The sequence below is a fragment of the Crocuta crocuta genome, unplaced genomic scaffold (genome assembly GCF_008692635.1).
Source record: "Crocuta crocuta isolate KB4526 unplaced genomic scaffold, BGI_CrCroc_1.0 scaffold337, whole genome shotgun sequence".
Classification (NCBI taxonomy): Eukaryota; Metazoa; Chordata; class Mammalia; order Carnivora; family Hyaenidae; genus Crocuta; species Crocuta crocuta.
The window spans coordinates 2,166,542-2,185,287 of NW_027528873.1; the positions used below are offsets into that span (position 1 = coordinate 2,166,542).

Here is an 18,746-nt window from a genome sequence, read left to right on the forward strand (position 1 = left end):
AACAAGATACCTTTTCATGCATTGTTATTTTTTTTTATTTTTTATTTTTTTAAATTTATAATTTTTTTTTTACAAATAGTTTATTGTCAAATTGGTTTCCACATAACACCCAGTGCTCATCCCCACAAGTGCCCTCCTCCATGCCCATTCATGCATTGTTATTATTATGAACTCTTATCAGTCCATTTGAAAAATTTCAGTAATAAAATAACATTCGATCTCTCATTTAAAAATAGTTTTTATATGCAGTAGAAGTGATTCTCAGAGGTAGATTTACCTCAAGAAGAAAGAAAAATATCAAATAAACAATGTAACTTTACACTTAAAGGATCTAGAAAAAGAACAACAAAGAAAGCCCAAACCCAACAAAAAGAAAGAAATAAAAACCAGAACAGAAATAAATTATATGGAAACTAAACAAAACAAACCCAATCCCCCCTAAAAAACAAACAAGGAAACAAAAAACCCCAATAGAACAGATCAATGAAACTGGGAGCTGGTTCTTTAAAAGATCAGCAAAATTGATAAACCTCTAGCAAAACTCATTAAAAAAAAAAGAGAGAGAGGGGCCCAAATAATCAAAATGACTACTGAAAGAGGAGAAACAACAACCAACACCACGGGAATACAAACAATTATATCAGAATATTATGAAAAACTATATGTCAACAAACCACACAACTTAGAAGAAATGTATAAATTCCTAGAAATATAACATATCAAAACCAAAGTAGCATGAAGTAGAAAACTTGAACAGACTAATCACCAGCAATAAAACTGAATCAGTAAAAAACAAAACAAAAAACTTCCCCAAAACAAAAGTCCAGGACCAGATGGCTTCGGAGGTGAATTCTACCAAACGTTTAAAGAAGAGTTAATACTCATTCTTCTTAAACTATTCCAAAAAAATACAAGAGGAAGGAATACCTCCAAATTTATTCTATGAGACTAGTATCACCCTGATACCCAAACCAGATAAAGACACCACAAAAGAAGACAACTACAGGCCAATATCTCTCATCAATATAGATGCAAATGAGCAAACCAACAATATATTTAAAAAAATCATACACCATAATCTGGTGGGGTTTATTTCTGGGATGCAAGAGTGGTTCAATATTTGCAAAACAACCAACATATTTCATATTAATAAAAGAAAGGATAAACCATATCATTGCAATAGATGCAGAAAAAGCATGTGACAAAGTACAATATCCATTCATGATTAAAAAATCCCTCTGCAAAGTAGGTCTAGAGGGAACATATCTCAGCATAATAAAGGCTTTATACGAAGAATTCACAGCCAACATCACATTCAATGGTGAAAAACTGAAAGCTTTTTCCCTAAGGTCAGGAACAAGACAAGGATGTCCACTCTCACAGTTTTATTCACCATAATACTGGAGTCCTAGCCACAACAATTAGACAACATAAAGAAATAAAAGGAAAGAAGAAGTAAAACTCTCACTATATGCAGATGACATGATACTATATATAGAAAACCCTGAAGATTCTCCCCAAAAACTATAGAACTGATAAATGAATTCAGTAGAACTGCAGGATGCAAAACCAATGTACAGAAATCAGTTGCATTTCTATATACTAATAATGAGGCAACAGAAAGAGAAATTAGAAAACAATTCCATTTACAATTGCACCCAAATAAAATATCTAGAAATAAACTTAACGAAAGAAAGGGAAGACCTGTACTCTGAAGATTATAAAACACTGATGAAAGAAATTAAAGATGAAACAAAGAAATGGAGAGACAGCCCTTGTTCATGGGTTGGAAGAACAAATATTGTTAAAATGTATACATGACCCAAAGAAATCTACATATCTAATTCAGTCCCTATCAAAATACCAACAGCATTTTTCACAGAACTAGAACAAGCAAACCATGTTCTACACAAAAAACCATGAATAGCCAAAGTAATTTTGAAAAAGAAAAACAAAACTAAAAATATCAGAATTCCAGACTTCAAGTTATATACAAAGCTGTAGTAATTAAAATTGTATGGTACTGGCATAAAAATAGACACATAGATCAATAGAATACAGCATATTCTAGATCAATAGAATACAACAGAAAACACAGAAATAAACCCACAATTACATGGTCAATTAATCATCAACAAAGGAAGCAAGAATATACAATGGCAAAAGGACAATCTCTTTAACAAATGGTGCTGGGAAGACTGGACAGCTACCACAACAGAATGAAGCTGGACCACTTTCTTACACCATGCACAAAAGTAAATTAAAAATGGATTAAAGATCTAAATGTGGGACCTGAAACCATAAAAATCTTTGAAGAGTGCATAGGCAGTAATTTCTTTGAAACCAGCTATAGCAACATTTTTCTAGATATGTCTACTGAGGCAAGGGAAATAAAAACAAAAATGAACTATTGGGACTACATCAAAATAAAATGCTTCTGCACATTAAAAAAAATCAACAAAACTAAAAGGCAATTGATGGAATGGGAGAAGATACTTGCAAATGACATATCCGGTAAAGGGTTAGAATCCAAAATATATAAAAATCTTATAAAACTCAACACCCAGAAAACAAATAATCCAAATAAAAAATGGGCAGGAGAAATGAACAGACATTTCTCCAAAGAAGACATCCAGATGGCCAACAGACACATGAAAAGATGTTCAGTATCACTCATCATCAGGGAAATGCAAATAAAAACTACAATGAGGTCTCACTTTGTACCTGTCAGAATGGCTAAAATCAACAAACAAGAAACAATAGATGTTGGTGAGAATGTGGAAATAAAGAAACCCTCATGCACTGCTGTTGGTGGGACTGTAAACTGGTGTAGCCACTCTGGACAACAGTATGGAGATTCCTCACAAATTTAACAGTAGAACTGCCCTATGATCCAGCAATTACACTACTGGGTATTTACCCCCAAATTACAAAAACACTAATTCAAAGGAATACACACACCCCTATGTTTATAGCAGCATTATTTACAATAGCCAAACTATGGAAGCAGCCCAAGTGGCCACTGACTGATGAATGGATAAAGAAGAGGTGGTATATATACATACAATGGAATACTACTCAGTCATAAAAAAGAAAGATCTTGCCATTTGCAACATGAATAGAGCTAGGGAGTATAATGCTAAGTGAAATAAGTTAGACGTTTATCATATGATCTTACTTATATGTGGGATTTAAGAAACAAAACAAAAGAGCAAAGGAAAACAAAAGAGACTGAGAGAGAGAGAGAGAGAAACCAAGAAAGGGACTCAACTATAGAAAACAAACTGATGGTTACCAGAGGGAGGTTGATGTCCATATGGGGGAAATAAGTGTTAGGGATTAAAGAATGCACTTGTGGTGATGAAAAAATAAAGTAAAATAAAATGAAAAACGACAACAACAATCAGAACAAAAAGCAAGAGCAAAAAATAATTTCTGTTTTGCTCTAATGTTTGCTGAAATATTTCCTATAAGCTGCAAGCCAGAATTTGTGTTTTTAATAAAGAAAGTCATAGAGCCTTGTAGAAAAAGGTACTTCCAAATACAGACCTTTAAAAGAATTAACTCTTGGATAGAAGCATCTGAGCTGGAATCACTTAGGCAACTTTTAGACCACATCAGGAGACTAAGTCAGGATTTCCAGAACCCTTTTTAGTTGGGAAACAGATGGCTTCATCAGATTATGAATCCAGGATATGGAATGGAATAAGAATTAATTATATAGAACTGAATGAAATGATGAGAAAAAAATTTATTATGGTTGTTTGGAATATTGCTGATGTTTTTTTTTAATTAAAAACTTTCTTTTAATGTTTATTTTTGAGAGAGAGACAGAGACAGAGACAGGGTGTGAGTAGGGGAGGGGAAGAGAGAGAGGAAGACCTAGAATCTGAAGAAGGCTCTAGGCTCTGAGTTGTCAGCACAGAGCCCGATGTGGGGCTCGAACCTACGAACCACAAGATCATGACCTGAGCCGAAGTAGGACACTCAACTGACTGAGCCACACAGGTGCCCTGCTGATGTTATTTTAATGCACTATTTTCCAGATATATTAGGAAGCCCTTTCTATTTCTCTTTATGCTCTAAGTGACCCATGGCAATTGGGTAGACTCTACTCTCATAAACTAAAATGAAACTTAGAAGTGATATCAAGATTCATGAACTCCTATGATTCAGAAATTCGGAGTCTCTTTTTCATGGCAATACAGTTATTTACACAGGTATAATAAGAATCTGTCTTCCTTTCTACCATAACCTAATTAAACAAATTGATCAAACAACCAAGGCCTTTCTGGAGTATCATGGTTGAGAACAATGTTTTTTCCATCAGGCATGACAAGCCACTGTGAAGGAACAAAGTTTGGTTGTGCTTGTGGAACCATTACTTACTATGACCTTCCTGGACAACTGGCCAAAGTGCCTGGTTTACAGGGTTCAGCCTCACCATTGGTCAGGAAGGTCACTTCCTTGCAGGCCAGAAAACGTAAGTCATTTTGGGAACCTTGAGAAAAGAAGAATTCATCTACATTTGCAATTAAAACGTTTAGAGTTTTTTACGCTCATTTCTTAGTCAGGGGAGAGCAAATAGACATTTTAAAACATCCAATCTGAAAAACCTTATGAAAACTTTCAGATGGAAGTTAATTTTATAATCGTTCAATATTGTGTTACTCTGGATAGCACAAAACAAATTTAAAGAAACCTATCTTGACGCTCTTACTGCACCTATGCACATAATCAGGCCAAAGACTGTTCTGAGAACAGTCTTATTTTGTGATCAAGAATAATCTTTATTGAGATTATTATGATGACAGGTTGGGGAGACTGTCAGGGAAAATTATAAAACACTTGAACTGGGCAAAATGATATTAGTGGGTGTCCTGTCTAGCCTACCCATGTCAGTTTTCTTTGACCAGGCTCTTTTCTTTTTCCGTTAAGCTTATTTATTTTTGAGAGGGGTGGGGAAGACAGAGAGGGAGGGAGACAGAGGATACAAAGCAGCCTCTGTGCTAACAGCAGAGAGCCTGATGCGGGGCTCAAACTTAGGAATCGTGAGATCATGACCTGAGCCGAAGTAGGATGCTTAACTGATTGAGCCTCCCGGGTAGCCCTTAAGTTTTTATTTTAAGTCCAGTTGGTTAACATACAGTGTAATATGAGTTTTAGATGTACAATATAGTGAGTCAACAATTCCATACATCAGCCAATACTCGTCGTGATAAGTGTGCTCCTTAATCCCTGTGAACTCCGCTCTGGTAACCGTCAGTTTATTCTCTATAGTCAAGGGTCTGTTTCTTGGCTTCTCTCTCTCATATTCCCTTTGTTCATTTGTTTTGTTTCTTAAATTCTGCATATGGTATTTGTCTTTCTCTGCTAACTTATTTCACTGAGCATTATATTCCCTAGCTCCATCCATGTCATTGCAAATGGCAAGGTTTCATTCTTTCTTATGGCTGAGTAATATTCCATGGTGTATATATACCACCTCTTCTTTATCCATTCATCTATCAAAGTATATTTGGGCTGCTTCCACAGCTTGGCTATTGTAAATAATGCTGCTATAAACATAGGGGTGCGTGCATTCCTTTGAATTAGTGTTTTTGTAATTTTGGGGGTAAATACCCAGTAGTGTAATTGTTGGATCATAGGGTAGTTTTATTGTTAACTTTTTGAGGAACCTTCATACTGTCTTCCACAGTAGCCACACCAATTTGCATTCCCATCAACAGTGCATGAGGGTTCCTTTTTCTCTACATTCTCATCAACATCTGTTGTTTCTTGTATTGTTGATTCTAGCCATTCTGACAGGTGTGAAGTGATATTTCATTGTAGTTTTGATTTTCATTTCCTGATAATGAGTGATGTGGAGCATCTTTTCATGTGTGTGTTGATCATCTGGATGTCTTTGGAGAAATGTCTGTTCATGTCTTCTGCCCATTTTTAAATTGAATTATTTGTTTTTGAGGTGTTGAGTTTTATAAATTCTTTATACATTTTGGATATTAACCCTTTATTGGATATGTCATTTGCAAATATCTTCTCCCATTCCATCAGTTGCCTTTTAGCCTTGTTGATTGTTTCTGAGTAGTCTATTTTCCAACTCTGTGAGAGTTAACTTATAAAACTGATAATACAAATGTTTCCAGTCTATAGCTCTGAAAATGATGTCTAATATTGGCAATGCAAGTAGACATTGTTAGTAGGGGATATAAATCTCTTAAGTCAAATCCTCCTTATAAGAATATTAATGTAATATCTTAGTGGTTCTTTTATTAATAAATTAAATAAAATCTTTGCCAAGTATTTCATATTTGTATGAAGGTCATGATTAATCATCTTTAAAAAAATTGTCCTTTAACATCTTTATTGTCATTGTAATGAAATTTTGGGAAAGAGCAGCAATAAATTCATGTATTTAATCTACATTTTAAAAATTTATTTATTTTTTTAACGTTTATTTCTTTAGTTTTTTTAATGTTTTATCTATTTCCGAGAGCGAGAAAGAGGGCTTTCTTGACACGGGACTTGAACTCAGAAGCCATGGGATTATGACTTGAGCTGAAGTTGGATGCTTAACCAACTGAGCCACCCAGGCGCCCCTCTAATCAACATTTTAAAACTGAAAGTTCTGTGCAAGAATTTTAGTTTATAGGTACTTAAAGTTATCAAACTTTTCCTTCATTGGTTCAAAGGTTTATGTCATACAAAGGTCTTCCTGACCCTAAGATTAATTTAAAAAATAAAAAGAAAACCTCATGTAGTTACTTCTAGAAACTTTACACTTACATTTTTAAGCCTATAAACTTTTTGATTTGACTTAATTATTTCCACAAATGTTTCACTGATTGTCCCAGCACCATTTCAAATCATTTCCCCACTAATTTAAAATTCCATTTTGCTATGAAAATGGGAAAATGGGGGTTCCTGGGTGGCCCAGTTGGTTAAATGTCTGACTCTTGATTTCAGCTCAGGTCATGATCTCATTGTTCGTGAGTTTGAGACCCATATTGGGCTCTGCGCTCACAGTGCAGGGCCTGTTTAGGATTCTCTCTCTCTGCCCCTCCCCAGCTTGTGCCCTTGTATACACTCTCTAAATAAATAAACATATAAAAAAGAGAGAAAGTGGGAAAATGTTCACATTCACTTTATATATAAACTTAGGAAGAATGGATATTTTTATAATGTTGAGTTCTCCTGTATAAGAACTGTGTAGGGTTTTCCATTAATCCAAGTATTATCTCATATATGAGTTTAGTGGATATCTATGTCTTATTCTTGATTTTAGTAGAAATACTTTTAATGTTTTGTCAATAACTGATTAGTTTTTAGTCTAATATATCTTGCTAAGAAGTCAGCCACCTAAGTTGATTTTGCTGAGTCTTTAAGTTAGCATCAGAAATGGTAGGACATGATGAAATATATAACATCATTTGCATAAATTAAGAATATAGTGCCAGAAAACCATGCACATGTTGCAAAAATATGTTAACACTAAGCTTATTAAAATGGTAGCTTATGGAGGAAAGGGAATGAGAATACAAAGATTGAAAGGAAAAATATATTCATACCAAAAACCTAACCCATGAAACTTTGAAAGAAAAAAAGTACAAGTTTTGTTGCTTTAGTATTTAATAAAAATTGCCTGTGAAATCATCTGGGCCTAGAGCTTTTATGAGAAAGGGAGTTTCTTTAGACAACTTCCTTAATTTCAACCAAAGCCATTGGTTTCTCTAGATTTCAGTCTGTTCTGTGATAAGTTTTGATTTCTAATATTTTACCTAAAAATCTTCCATTTCTTGAAGAAATAATCATACTTTTATTTCCTCTAAGTCACTAGCTATTTCCTCATTCTAATTTTAATTTTGTATATGTATGAATTCTTAATTCTTCTTTATTTCATTAGCTGGTGGTTTCTCTGTTTTATTTTAAAGCTCCAATACTGTATTTATTTATTTATCGTTTATTAATTTATTTTTGAGGAGCAGAAGCACAGGGAAAGAGGGAGAGAGAGAATCCCAAGCAGGCTCCACAGTCAGCACAGAGCCCAGCTACCATGAGATCATGAATTCAGCTGAGTCACAAGCTCAGCTAACTGAGCCACCATGTGCCCACCAACCCTTTATTTATTAAGAAGTTTTTTAATGTTTATTTATTTTAGAGAGAGAGAGAGACAGACAGACAGACAGAGCACTAGCAGGGGAGGGGCAGACACAGACACAGACACAGACACACACACACACACACACACACACACACTCTGAAGCAGGCTCCAGGCTCTGAACTGTCAGCACAGAGCCTGACACAGGGCTTGAACCCACAACAGTGAGATCATGACATGAGCTGAAATTGGACACTTAACCAACAGAGACACCCAGGCGCCCCTCCAACCTTATATTTTTAAAGATTTGCTCTATTTATTTTCAATGACAATAATTTCTGTTTCTGCTTTGTCAGTTCCTTCTTCCTATTATTTTTATCCTTATTTTGCTATTTTTTCTAACATTTAAATTCTTAATTACTTCTACACCTTGTTGAATAATCATAATTATTAATTTACATATTAATTATATTTTACATATTTATTAATTACTTAAGGATATGAATATTTTCTTTGAGCTCTGTTTTAATCATATCCCTTAGGATTTTGTATGTAGTGTTATTAAAAATATTTTTCTAATTGTGATATAATTATAGATGCATGAGTTGCAAAAATAGTACAGAGAGGTCCTGAGTACCCATCACCTAGCTTCTCCCACTGGTGACATCACCTATAACTATAGAGCATTCTCAAAATCAGGTAACTGGTTATCACAATACATACCATTGACTACAAATCTTCCTTGGATTTCACCATTTGTTGCATACCCTCTCATTTGTATGTGTTTGTGTAAAGTTCTGTGTTATTTAATCACATGTATAGATTCATACAACCACTGTGACAGTCAAGACATGGGCTGTTCTATCTCCACAAAAAGACTCTCTCATATTGTCCCTTTATAGTCACATCGTCCTGCTCCTTCCTAACCTCTGGCAACCACTGATGTGTCCTCCATCTCCATAATTTTGTCATTTAGATAATGCCATATAGATGGAACCATGTAATATTTTTGTTCCATGCAACTTTTGAGACTGCGTTTTTTCACTTAGCTTAATGCCCTAAGATCCATCCAATTATTTTGAGTATGAACAGTTTTTTTCTTTAGTTGCTGGCTAGCATTCTGTTGTATGAAGGTACCAGAGTTTGTTTAACCCTTCATCTGTTGAAGGTCATTGGGATTTTTTTAGCCTTTGGCTATTAGAAATAAAGCAGCTATGAACATTCGTGTACGGTTTTTGTGTGAATATAAGGTTCCATTTCTCTGGGAAAAAGTACCTAGGAGGGTGATTACTGGATCGTATGATAAGTGTATGTTTAATTTTTTAAGAAGCTGCCAGACTCGTTTCCAGAGTGGCTCTACCATTTTATATTTCCACCAAAAATGTGCAAGTGATCTAGTATCTCCGGAGGGTTGTCCATACTTGGTATTATCAGATTTTTAATTTTAGCCATACTAACAAGTATATTAGCATACTTTTTGAGCAGATTATTACTATGATTAAAATTGCATTTTCCCAGTGGCTAGTGATCCTGAACATCTTTTAATGTGTTTATTGGTAAAGGGTCTATTCAAGTTTTTCACCCATTTTCTAGCTAGACTGTTGAGTGTAGAGAATCCTTTCCATATTTTGTATATGAGTCTTTGCTGGGATATATGATTTGCAAAAGTTTTCTACCATGTAGTCATTATATTATCATCATTGTCTAACCATTTTGCTACTTCAGTTTTGATTTACTGTTTGCTCAAAAAAATTTTTTAAGAGAGTTAATGTACCAGAAAAAGAATGGAATTTATAATGATACACTGTCAGTCAGGAGACCAGTCCTCCAGTTATCCGGGGCTGATAAGGAAGGTGTCTTGCTTCAGTAGGGCCTTTAGCTGAGTCTTCAAGAATAGGTAGGGCTTGGGGGGAAATAATCTGTAGTGATTACAGCAACCTTGAGGATTATCAATTAGGGGCTATAAAACAGTGAGAGTCCCAAAGTGCACAATAGCAGAAATTTTCTGAAGACATACTCAGGCATTATCTTGATATCCTAAATTAGGTGTTGCAATGCCCACATCATCTGAGGAGCAGCGCCCTTGCAGAGGTGGCCTCTTCTGTGGGCCAAAGGTCTCTAGCTATTGCTGTGTGGCAGGAAGATTTCTTAACGCTGGCTGGAGGTCTCCTTAGAAGGGCCATAAATGAAAGCATGGTCAAGGCGGGGCTGATAACTATGGTGTGTGAAGTTCAGAGTAGTAATTACCTTACTTGCACAGCTCAGTAACTCAGAGAACATAGTGTGAAGTGAGGAGGGAAAGGAGAACAGCATGAGACCAGATCCTACCAGGCTGGAGAAAGTCTGATGGAGGCCACGTGGTCATCAAAGAAGAATGAGCTCCTGGAATGTGCAACCTGACTTGACCCCTCACTTCCAACATCACAACAGCACCACGCCAATCAAAATTGAGCAGAATTAGTTAGGAAAGAGTCAGTAAAGCAGGCTTTTTGGAGGACCGACTTGGAGAAGTTCATAAGAATTTTCTAGAAAGGGAAGAACTACGCATTTATTTTCAGTGAAAACGGGAAGAACAATAGTGTAGTTCAGTATAGTCACTGAGATACTGGCAGTCTGCACGGAGGCCACCCTGGTTATGTGTTTGAGAGCTCTTTATTGGTTATCTATTGCTGAATTACAAATCACCCCATAACTTAGTGGCTTTAAGCAACATAAACTTCTATTATCTCATAGTTTTTATGGGTCTATGGGTCAGGAGCTTGAGAGGGACTTAAGGACTGAAGGGACTTAAGGTTCAGTCCTTAGCTGGACTGAAGGACCTGCTTTCAAAGGTGGCTCACCGGCTGCTGGTAAAAGGCCTCTGTTGCTTTCCATGTGGACCTCTCCACAGGGCCACTCAAGTGTCCTTGTGACATAGGGCCTGGTTTTCCTCAGATTGAGTCATCCAAGAGAGAAACCAAGGAGGCAATTGTAATGTACCCTTGTAGGACCTACCTTCAGAAGTCACATACCCCCACCTCTGCTACCAGTCCACGTTCAAGGGGAGGGAAATTAGGCTTTGGATGGAAGGTATGTCAAAGGATTTGCCAAAGGATTTAAAAACCACCACAGCTTTCTTTTCTGCAAGGTCTCCATCCTTCTTCTTCTCTGTCTTCATCTATGTGGTCTTATTACTACTCTGTTGCCTTACCCTGTACCCTTACTCCCAGAGTCCAGGATCTCTGCCAGAGTGGTGTGTGTGTGTGTGTGTGTGTGTGTGTGTGTGTGGGCATGCGCGTGTGTGCTCGTTGTGTCTCACACTAGTTAGAGAAAACAAAGGATTTAATTGGCTGATAAATAAAAAGCCCAAGGTTAGGACTGATGTCAGGCAGGGCTGGATCCTGACAACAAACAGTGGAGCATCTCTTCATCTCTTGCCTCTGCTTTCCTCCATGTAGGCTTCATTTCAGTAAGACTCCCTCAATGTGACGGCTCTCAGCAACTCCAGGCTGACATTCTACCCCTTGAGTATCCCCAAAGGGTAGAGAGCCTCTCTTTCTCAGTAGCTTAAATGAAAACCCCAAGATTATGCATTTGTGTCAGGTCTAATGACCTTGGGTTTGTTTGGCCAGGCCTGTGCTGTATGCCAACCCTGGAACTGACTGGGGACGAGGGAGGTAAGAACTGTCTGAAGCACATGGACTAAGTATTATTATCAGAAGAAAGGGGACCAGACTTGGAACAAGCAAAGTGGCAGTGATCTGCTACACTGATAGTGAAGACTGAAGGAGATAAAGTATATAAACTGCCTGGCACTTGATGGAAATTTTTTTCTGGATTCTTCTATTTTCCCCTCTGTCTGTATTTAATCATTTGATAAGTCCCACAGATTTTCCTTTAGCATTGCTGGTTGCCACATCCCCTCCTCCTCCAAAGCACTGCCTTGCTATGGCCTCTCACTGCTGCTCTCATGGACCAGGCTGGAGCACCATCCCACTGACCCTGCCTCCATCTCTCTCAGAGCATAGAACTTCACTTGGGCGATCCTGGGAGATCCATCATTTCCATACACTTTCCAATGTCTGCTTGGCTACAGAAGAACATGCAGATAGTTTGTAGCAGAGAAAGCTGGCTGCCAGTGGGTGGTAGAGCTAGCTAGCTGGGATGGAGTGGAGATGCATAGTGGCCATGGAACTGGGCCCCATGGTTCCCAATGCAGCCCTGGGGACCAGAGCATCTATGAGCTGACGGAGACCAGATGACCAGAGTGTACAAGAGCTTCTCAGCTTCCACATTCAAGCAGCTCCATCCTCCATTTCCCCCCAGAGGAGAAACAATGGCTTCCATTCTTTGATCTAAAATGGAAAGTGCCTGGCTAACCTTCCCAGGGTCTCCACAAGATATCATCTCTGTAAGGGTATTCATAGTTAAGCCAGATGGAGTTTGATTTTGCGCAGGATCATTTGTTTAAATTTTTCCACTTTTAAACTAGTTTGTTTTTTTTTTAAATTTTTAAATCATGGAATATTTCAAACATCTACGGAAGTAGCAAGGATAGTTGAATGCCCATCACCCGGCTTCAGCATTTGTTAGGTCATGCCTCGTCTTATTTTGTCTCCATTCCTATAGTTCCTCACCTCTCCAATTAGCTTGAAGCAAAAGCCAGATAGTATGTACTTTCTTCATAAATATTTCAGTGTGTATTTTTAAAAGATAAGAACTCTTAAAATACATGACCATAATGCCATCGTCACACCTAAAAGTTTAATAGGATTTCTGGCAATATCAAATGTTGTCAGTGCGAATTTCCCTAGTTATCTCATATGCTTTTCTGTTTGTTCTAGTTTATTTTGTTTTCACAGTTTATTTGAATTAGGATTCAAAGAAAGGCCATATAGCATAATTAGCTGGTATGTCTTCTGAGTTTCTTTTAGGCTACAGTTTCCCTCTGTCTGCCTTTTTCGTTCCTTGCAATTTATTTGTTGAGGAAACTGGGCTGTTTGTCCTGCAGTTCCTTGTAGTCTGGGGTTTTGCTGATTGCATCCCTCAAATGTCTAACATGTCCCTCTGCCCCTACGTGTCCTGTAAATATGTAGTTAGATCCAGAGACTTGACTAGATTCTATGCGGATCTTTTGGTGAGGTCACTTGATAGGTGGGTTGTGTTTTGTACCCACTGCCAGCATGCATAGCGCTTACGACACTGGACACTGGGAACTAGAAGTCTGCCACTGGTGTCACCCCAAGCTGATTCCTCCATTGCTACCATTTCAAAAAATGGAACTTGCATTATCCATCTTTCTCACCTAGTTCCCTTTCCAGATCTCTTTACTTGGTCTAATTGAGGGAATCTTGGTCTCATACCTGGAGCCTGCATGCAAGGTAGGCTGGGGAAGCTATTTCTTTCTTCTATGAATACCTGGGAGAGATGGAATTCCCAATGCAGGAATTCCCTAAATTTGGGAGCCTTGTTCATAAGGTGGCAGACAGCCACAGATGTGATGGAGGTGCACGGGGGCATCTAACACAATTGTAAGACTGAACCCTAAATGGTGGGGGTTCAAAAAGGACCTCCCCTGGGGTATGTGGTTTGGGGGGGATGGGACTGGTTGGACTTAGACCTCATATTCGTGGGCTTTTCAACTTTTGACACTATTACTGAGTGAAGTTACAGAGAGACGTGGGACAGAATGGAGTTCGTTCTCTACCTTTAAACCTGTGCACCACGACTGGCCCAGACTGCCCCAGGTACGCTCTGAATTTGGAAATTTTATAAATGCTAAAGTTATCCTGGAACTAGCACTACATAATTATATTCTATTTTTGTGTACTAACCTATTTGTTATCTGCAGCCCTTTAAAATAAACTGCAACTGGGGCGCCTGGGTGGCTTAGTCGGTTAAGCGTCCGACTTTCGCTTAGGTCATGATCTCGCGGTTCGTGGATTCGAGCCCCGCGTCAGGCTCTGTGCTGACTGCCAGCTCAGAGCCTGGAGCCTGTTTTGGTCTGTGACTCCCTCTCTCTCTGACCCTCCCCTGCTCACGCTGTCTCTCTCTCTCTCTCTCTCTCCTAGAAATAAAAAAAATAAATAAATAAAATAAAATAAACTGCAACTTTTGTTAATTTAGAACTGGTGTTTTTCTATTGAGGCATCTTAAGAAGAAATGGCCAGGATAGCCTTTAAGAGGCTCAGTACACATGGAGGAGGACACTTGTGGGGATGAGCACTGGGTGTTATGTGGAAACCAATTTGACAATAAACTATTTGTAAAAAAAAAAAAAAAAAGAGGCTCAGTACTCAAAGAAGGGGGGATTTTGTGGGTTGTGGAGGGGGGTAGAGAGGGCCGTAAATTTTGTGTCTGAAGGATTGGTCGGGTTTTGATTATTCTGAAGAGAATGGGCGATATCACCATGGATGTGTCCCTCCCAGAGTGAATCAAGTCCCTTTTCTCAAAGGGACACTTATCTCTTTCCTTGTCCCCACTGTCCCTGAAAGGAAAGCCACTTCTGTGACATGGGTGATCAGCACGTCCCCACCACCTGCACTGGCTCAGTCCTGCAGGTTCCCGCTCAGGGTGGGATGTGGGGCTGGGGCTCCACCTGAGATTAGGAAAGACTCAGCTCTGCCGATGGAAGCAGGCTGGGGCCACTATTCCTGTCAGTGTTGGCGTGGACAGGGGACATTTAGGGGAATGAAGCAATGTTTAATTGCAGGGCAGTGTTGAGCTGTTTCATTTGCACCTGAAAAGAACAATAATGCTGTCCTAATTAATTGAGACAGAAGTTATAAATCAGGGCTTCCAGAGAGGTCCCTGGGGTTCACCTTGTCAGGATTTTCTTACAGGAGGGTTTTGGAGGCTGCCCAAAGAATGACATTTTGGGGGCTTTGGGGGTTTAGAGTCTGAAGTCCATCCACCTGCCAGCCCTGGGATGACAGGTCATTGTGTCGTAGACTCCGGGTTCTCAATCAGTACCGCGTGCATGTGTGTGTGTGTGAGAGAGAGAGAGACAGAGAGAGAGAATCTGCACTTGGGTTTCCACCCCCAAAATATCAGAGGGGCTCTGCTATAGCTCCTCCCTCTGCCACGTAGTGCTCCAGGGCTTCCTGCCATAGCTGAGTCACCCTTCCTAATTTCTGTTAAATGCTTCCTAATGACCCCTGAACTTCAGCTCCTTCTGTTTCTCTGTCACCCACACTATGTCAGCAATGAAGTCATGTTGATTCCACTCCTGAGGTGACTCTCAGAGCTCTGTTTTTATTAACCCACATATAAATTGGCTTCTTATATGCCAGACACTGTTCAAATCTCTTTGTAAAAGTAATATATACAGTAATCCTCTTTATCCGTGGGGGATATGTTCCAAGACCCCGAGTGGATGCCTGAAATCACGTGTAGTACTGAACCCTATATAGATAAGGTTTTTCTCCTATATGTACAATACTTAGGATAAAGTTTAATTCATAAATTGGGCACAGTAAGACATTAACAGTAACTAATAATAAAATAGAACCATTTATAACATACTGTAATAAAAGTTATGTGAATGTGATCTCTCCAAATACTGTATTATACTGTACTCACCCCTCGTCATGATGTGAGACGATAAAAAGCCTCCATGATGACTCGGCCTGAAGAGACTGACACGGGCACCCTGATGTAGCGTTAAGCTACTATTGACCTGCAGATTCTTCAGGAGGAAGAGTCTTCTGCTTCTGGTGGGTAACTGAAACCTCAGAAAGTGAAACTACGGATAAAGAGGACTACTGTATCTCTTCTAAGGATGCCAATTAGATGGATTAGATTCATTTAAGCCTCACAAAAAGTCTATGACGAAATGTCAGCCCTGATTTGCAGAGGAGTAAAGTGAGGCACAGAGAAGTTGTACAAGTTGCCTTAACCTCACAGAACTAGGGAGTAGCATAGATGGGAATTGAACCCAGGCCACGTGGTTCCAGAGCTTGGGAGCTCAGCCACTCACCCCACTGCCTCTCCTCAGGAAGAGCCTAGACTCGGCCTCAGCACTTCCTGCCTGAGTCCCTGCACGTGGCCAGCGGAACTTTTGAAAACGTGTAGTTACGTAACACAAACACGTTAATAAGGTGTATTACTGTAGAGTGTATTTTGAAATACTGTAACCCTCCAGGTCGAAAACCATAGAAAGCAAAAAAAAAAAAACCAAAAAAAAAAACCAACCTTTTCAAGTTGGCTGGCCCAGGGAATTGCAAGATGTAGTGAAGCTATTTCCATAGCTCAGTGGCACCAGGTGAGCTCGTAAATAGATAACCTCCCTCCTTTTTCAATCCCGTGGGGCTCTCAGGGTTGTTGAAACGCTTTGGAAATTCAGTGAGTGAGTCTGTTGCTAGTGCCCCGGTCTGTTAACAGGCACTGTTGTTACAGATGAGAGTCATTTTCACATCCCGTAACAATGGCATCCGAGAGTCAGTTAAGTGGCAAAGCTTGCAGTAGCGTTCCAAAAATGGAACAGACGTCAATAGCTTCGGACTGGAGGTGAGAGGTGCTAAAATGCCACAGAGAAGGCTGAATAAGCACCGGGATACACGCCGCTGCCCACTTAGAAGCAAGCCCTCTGCAAAACAGCGGAGATGGTGCCGAGAAAGGAAAACTGGCTGAAGCCAAAAGCCTGCTTCTCAGGTTACAGATTTATGCAGAGTAAGGAACCCTCCCATTTTACATACACTTCTTTGGGAAGATTAGGCTTGTACATGTGAATTTCTAATTGAAGGTGACTGCCCTGTGGTCAGCTCCAATGGGTGTTTTTCATTCTTTTCTCTTCTTACCACTGAGAGAATGGCTTTCAGATTAGTTCTGCTAACAGGCTGATCCTGCCCCTATAAGGCTCACAAACCTCATGCGGCTCCTCATGAGGTTCTGGTGGTCAAGCTCTTCAATCAGAGCGGGGCTGAGTCTCCCCATGAGACCAGAGACCCCCAAGGGTGGGACCTGACTCCTCCTCATGCACTCACACCAGCGGGGCCACACTTCGAGTCCCCATCAGAATCTAACCATTGGGTGAGGCATTTATGTATTGGGAGTGGACATCATCTGTAGGGGTCCCAGTACCTGGGATGGGTTAGGATGGGAGCTCCTGGATGCCCAACAGGTATCATGCTAGTTCTGTGCTTCATTAAACGTTTATGTGATGGATGAGTGAACAGCCCTTATAAGGTTCTTTGCCTTTGACTTCTCTATTCTCAGGACCAGACTCCAAGGCAAAGGCGAAAAGGTCTCTAAAATCTCAGGCAGTACTGGGTTTCATTGCCTTGGTCTAGACCAGGCAAATGACCTGGGTAATAAAAAAAAAACCATTAAACATTTCTTATATTTGTCTGAGGCAGGGTTTCTCAACTTTGTCACTGTCGACATATTGTGTGCTGGATAATTCTTCTGTGTGGGGGAGCTGTCCTGTGCATTGCAGGGTGTTAGGCAGCAGCCCTGGCCTGCAGTCGCCAGTAGCACCCCTGAGTCAAGTTATTAAATCAAACATGTCTCCAGACATCGCCAAATGCCTCTGGGCAGGGGCTAGATTACCTTCAGGTTAGAGATAATGGTCTAGGGCAGGGATTCCCAGCTCCGGTGGCTTATTAGATTCAGGTGGGGAGCTTTACAGACTGATGCCTGGGTCCCACCTGGACACACATGGGCGTAACTGGTTCTGAGGAGCGGCCCGGGTAGAGGGACTTCTGTGAGCTCCGCAGGGGGTTCTAATGCCTAGCCAGGTCTGAGAGCCACCGATCTGGTCCTCGGCAGTCTACAAATTTTATACGCATTACAAGCTTCACAGCACACCTGGGCGGGAGGTGAGGTAGATTGCTAGTGGGGCTTTTCTGATGTGAGAAGTGAGATCCAGAGGCCTGTGGTATTGCCCTGTGAGTGGTGGAGTGAGAATTGGAGCTCAGCTCCTCTGGCTCCTAACCCAGTCACTCTTCCAAGGGGCAGGGCACAGCCTAAGGGGAATTGATGTTGAAGGGGGTCCTAGATGGAAGACTTCCGTTTTGCAGTGGTTTTCCCCTATCCTGGTGTCTCATCTGCTCACCCGCCTTTCAGCTTTCCTGAGTGTCTCTATATAAAGGCACACTAGCAGTCATTTACACTTTAGGGCAAACATGAGGCTGCTTTCCCTCTTCTGGACGGTTCTGCAAGTTATGCCTCATCGATCATAGTGAAAAAGAAGGCTTTACATCAGCTCATAAATGAGGTGGGAAAGGCTTTGGGGTGGTAACCTGTGTGCTCATGACACCTCTGAAATCAAGTCCAACTGGTAATTGCCTTGGATTAAGGTTCACCTCATTCTAACTTTGGTTTACAATTCTATCCAGTTCTGTCTCATTCATGAGTCATTTTTAGAGCATCTCCTATGTGTACAGTATGGAGATGGAGATTGCTGGTGGTCGGATCTCCTTAACTTGGCTTTAAGTTCCCAGGGTGGAGGGCATCTTTTCCTGCTTGTGGCATTCACTACATTTTGGTCCTAACTGGACATGTAATAGGCAAGATACTTAATACAAGGATAATCAAATGTCAGCTCACATGTCCTGAACCCACAGGCCTGGGCCCCTGGGGAAAGACCTCACAGGTGCGAGGTCAGGACTAAATCTGCAGGTGTGTGGATGATATTCCTCCCTCAGCCCGGGGGGTGGCAGCAGGAGAC

The 18,746-nt window shown here is 40.0% G+C and overlaps 1 protein-coding gene across 1 annotated transcript in view; it reads right to left on the reverse strand.

Moving 5' to 3' along the window:
• LOC144225487 (retinol-binding protein 2) overlaps positions 1 to 18,716 on the reverse strand; it is a 67,160-nt gene extending 48,444 nt beyond the window's left edge. The window contains exons 1-2 of the mRNA XM_077756685.1: positions 16,271 to 18,716; positions 15,659 to 15,821 (exon numbers count right to left, since the gene is read on the reverse strand). Of these exons, the coding sequence (XP_077612811.1) occupies positions 15,659 to 15,821; positions 16,271 to 16,324 (217 nt within the window). The 5' untranslated portion in view covers positions 16,325 to 18,716. The remainder of the gene's footprint in view (positions 1 to 15,658; positions 15,822 to 16,270) is intronic.
• Between the last annotated feature and the right edge of the window lie 30 nt (positions 18,717 to 18,746).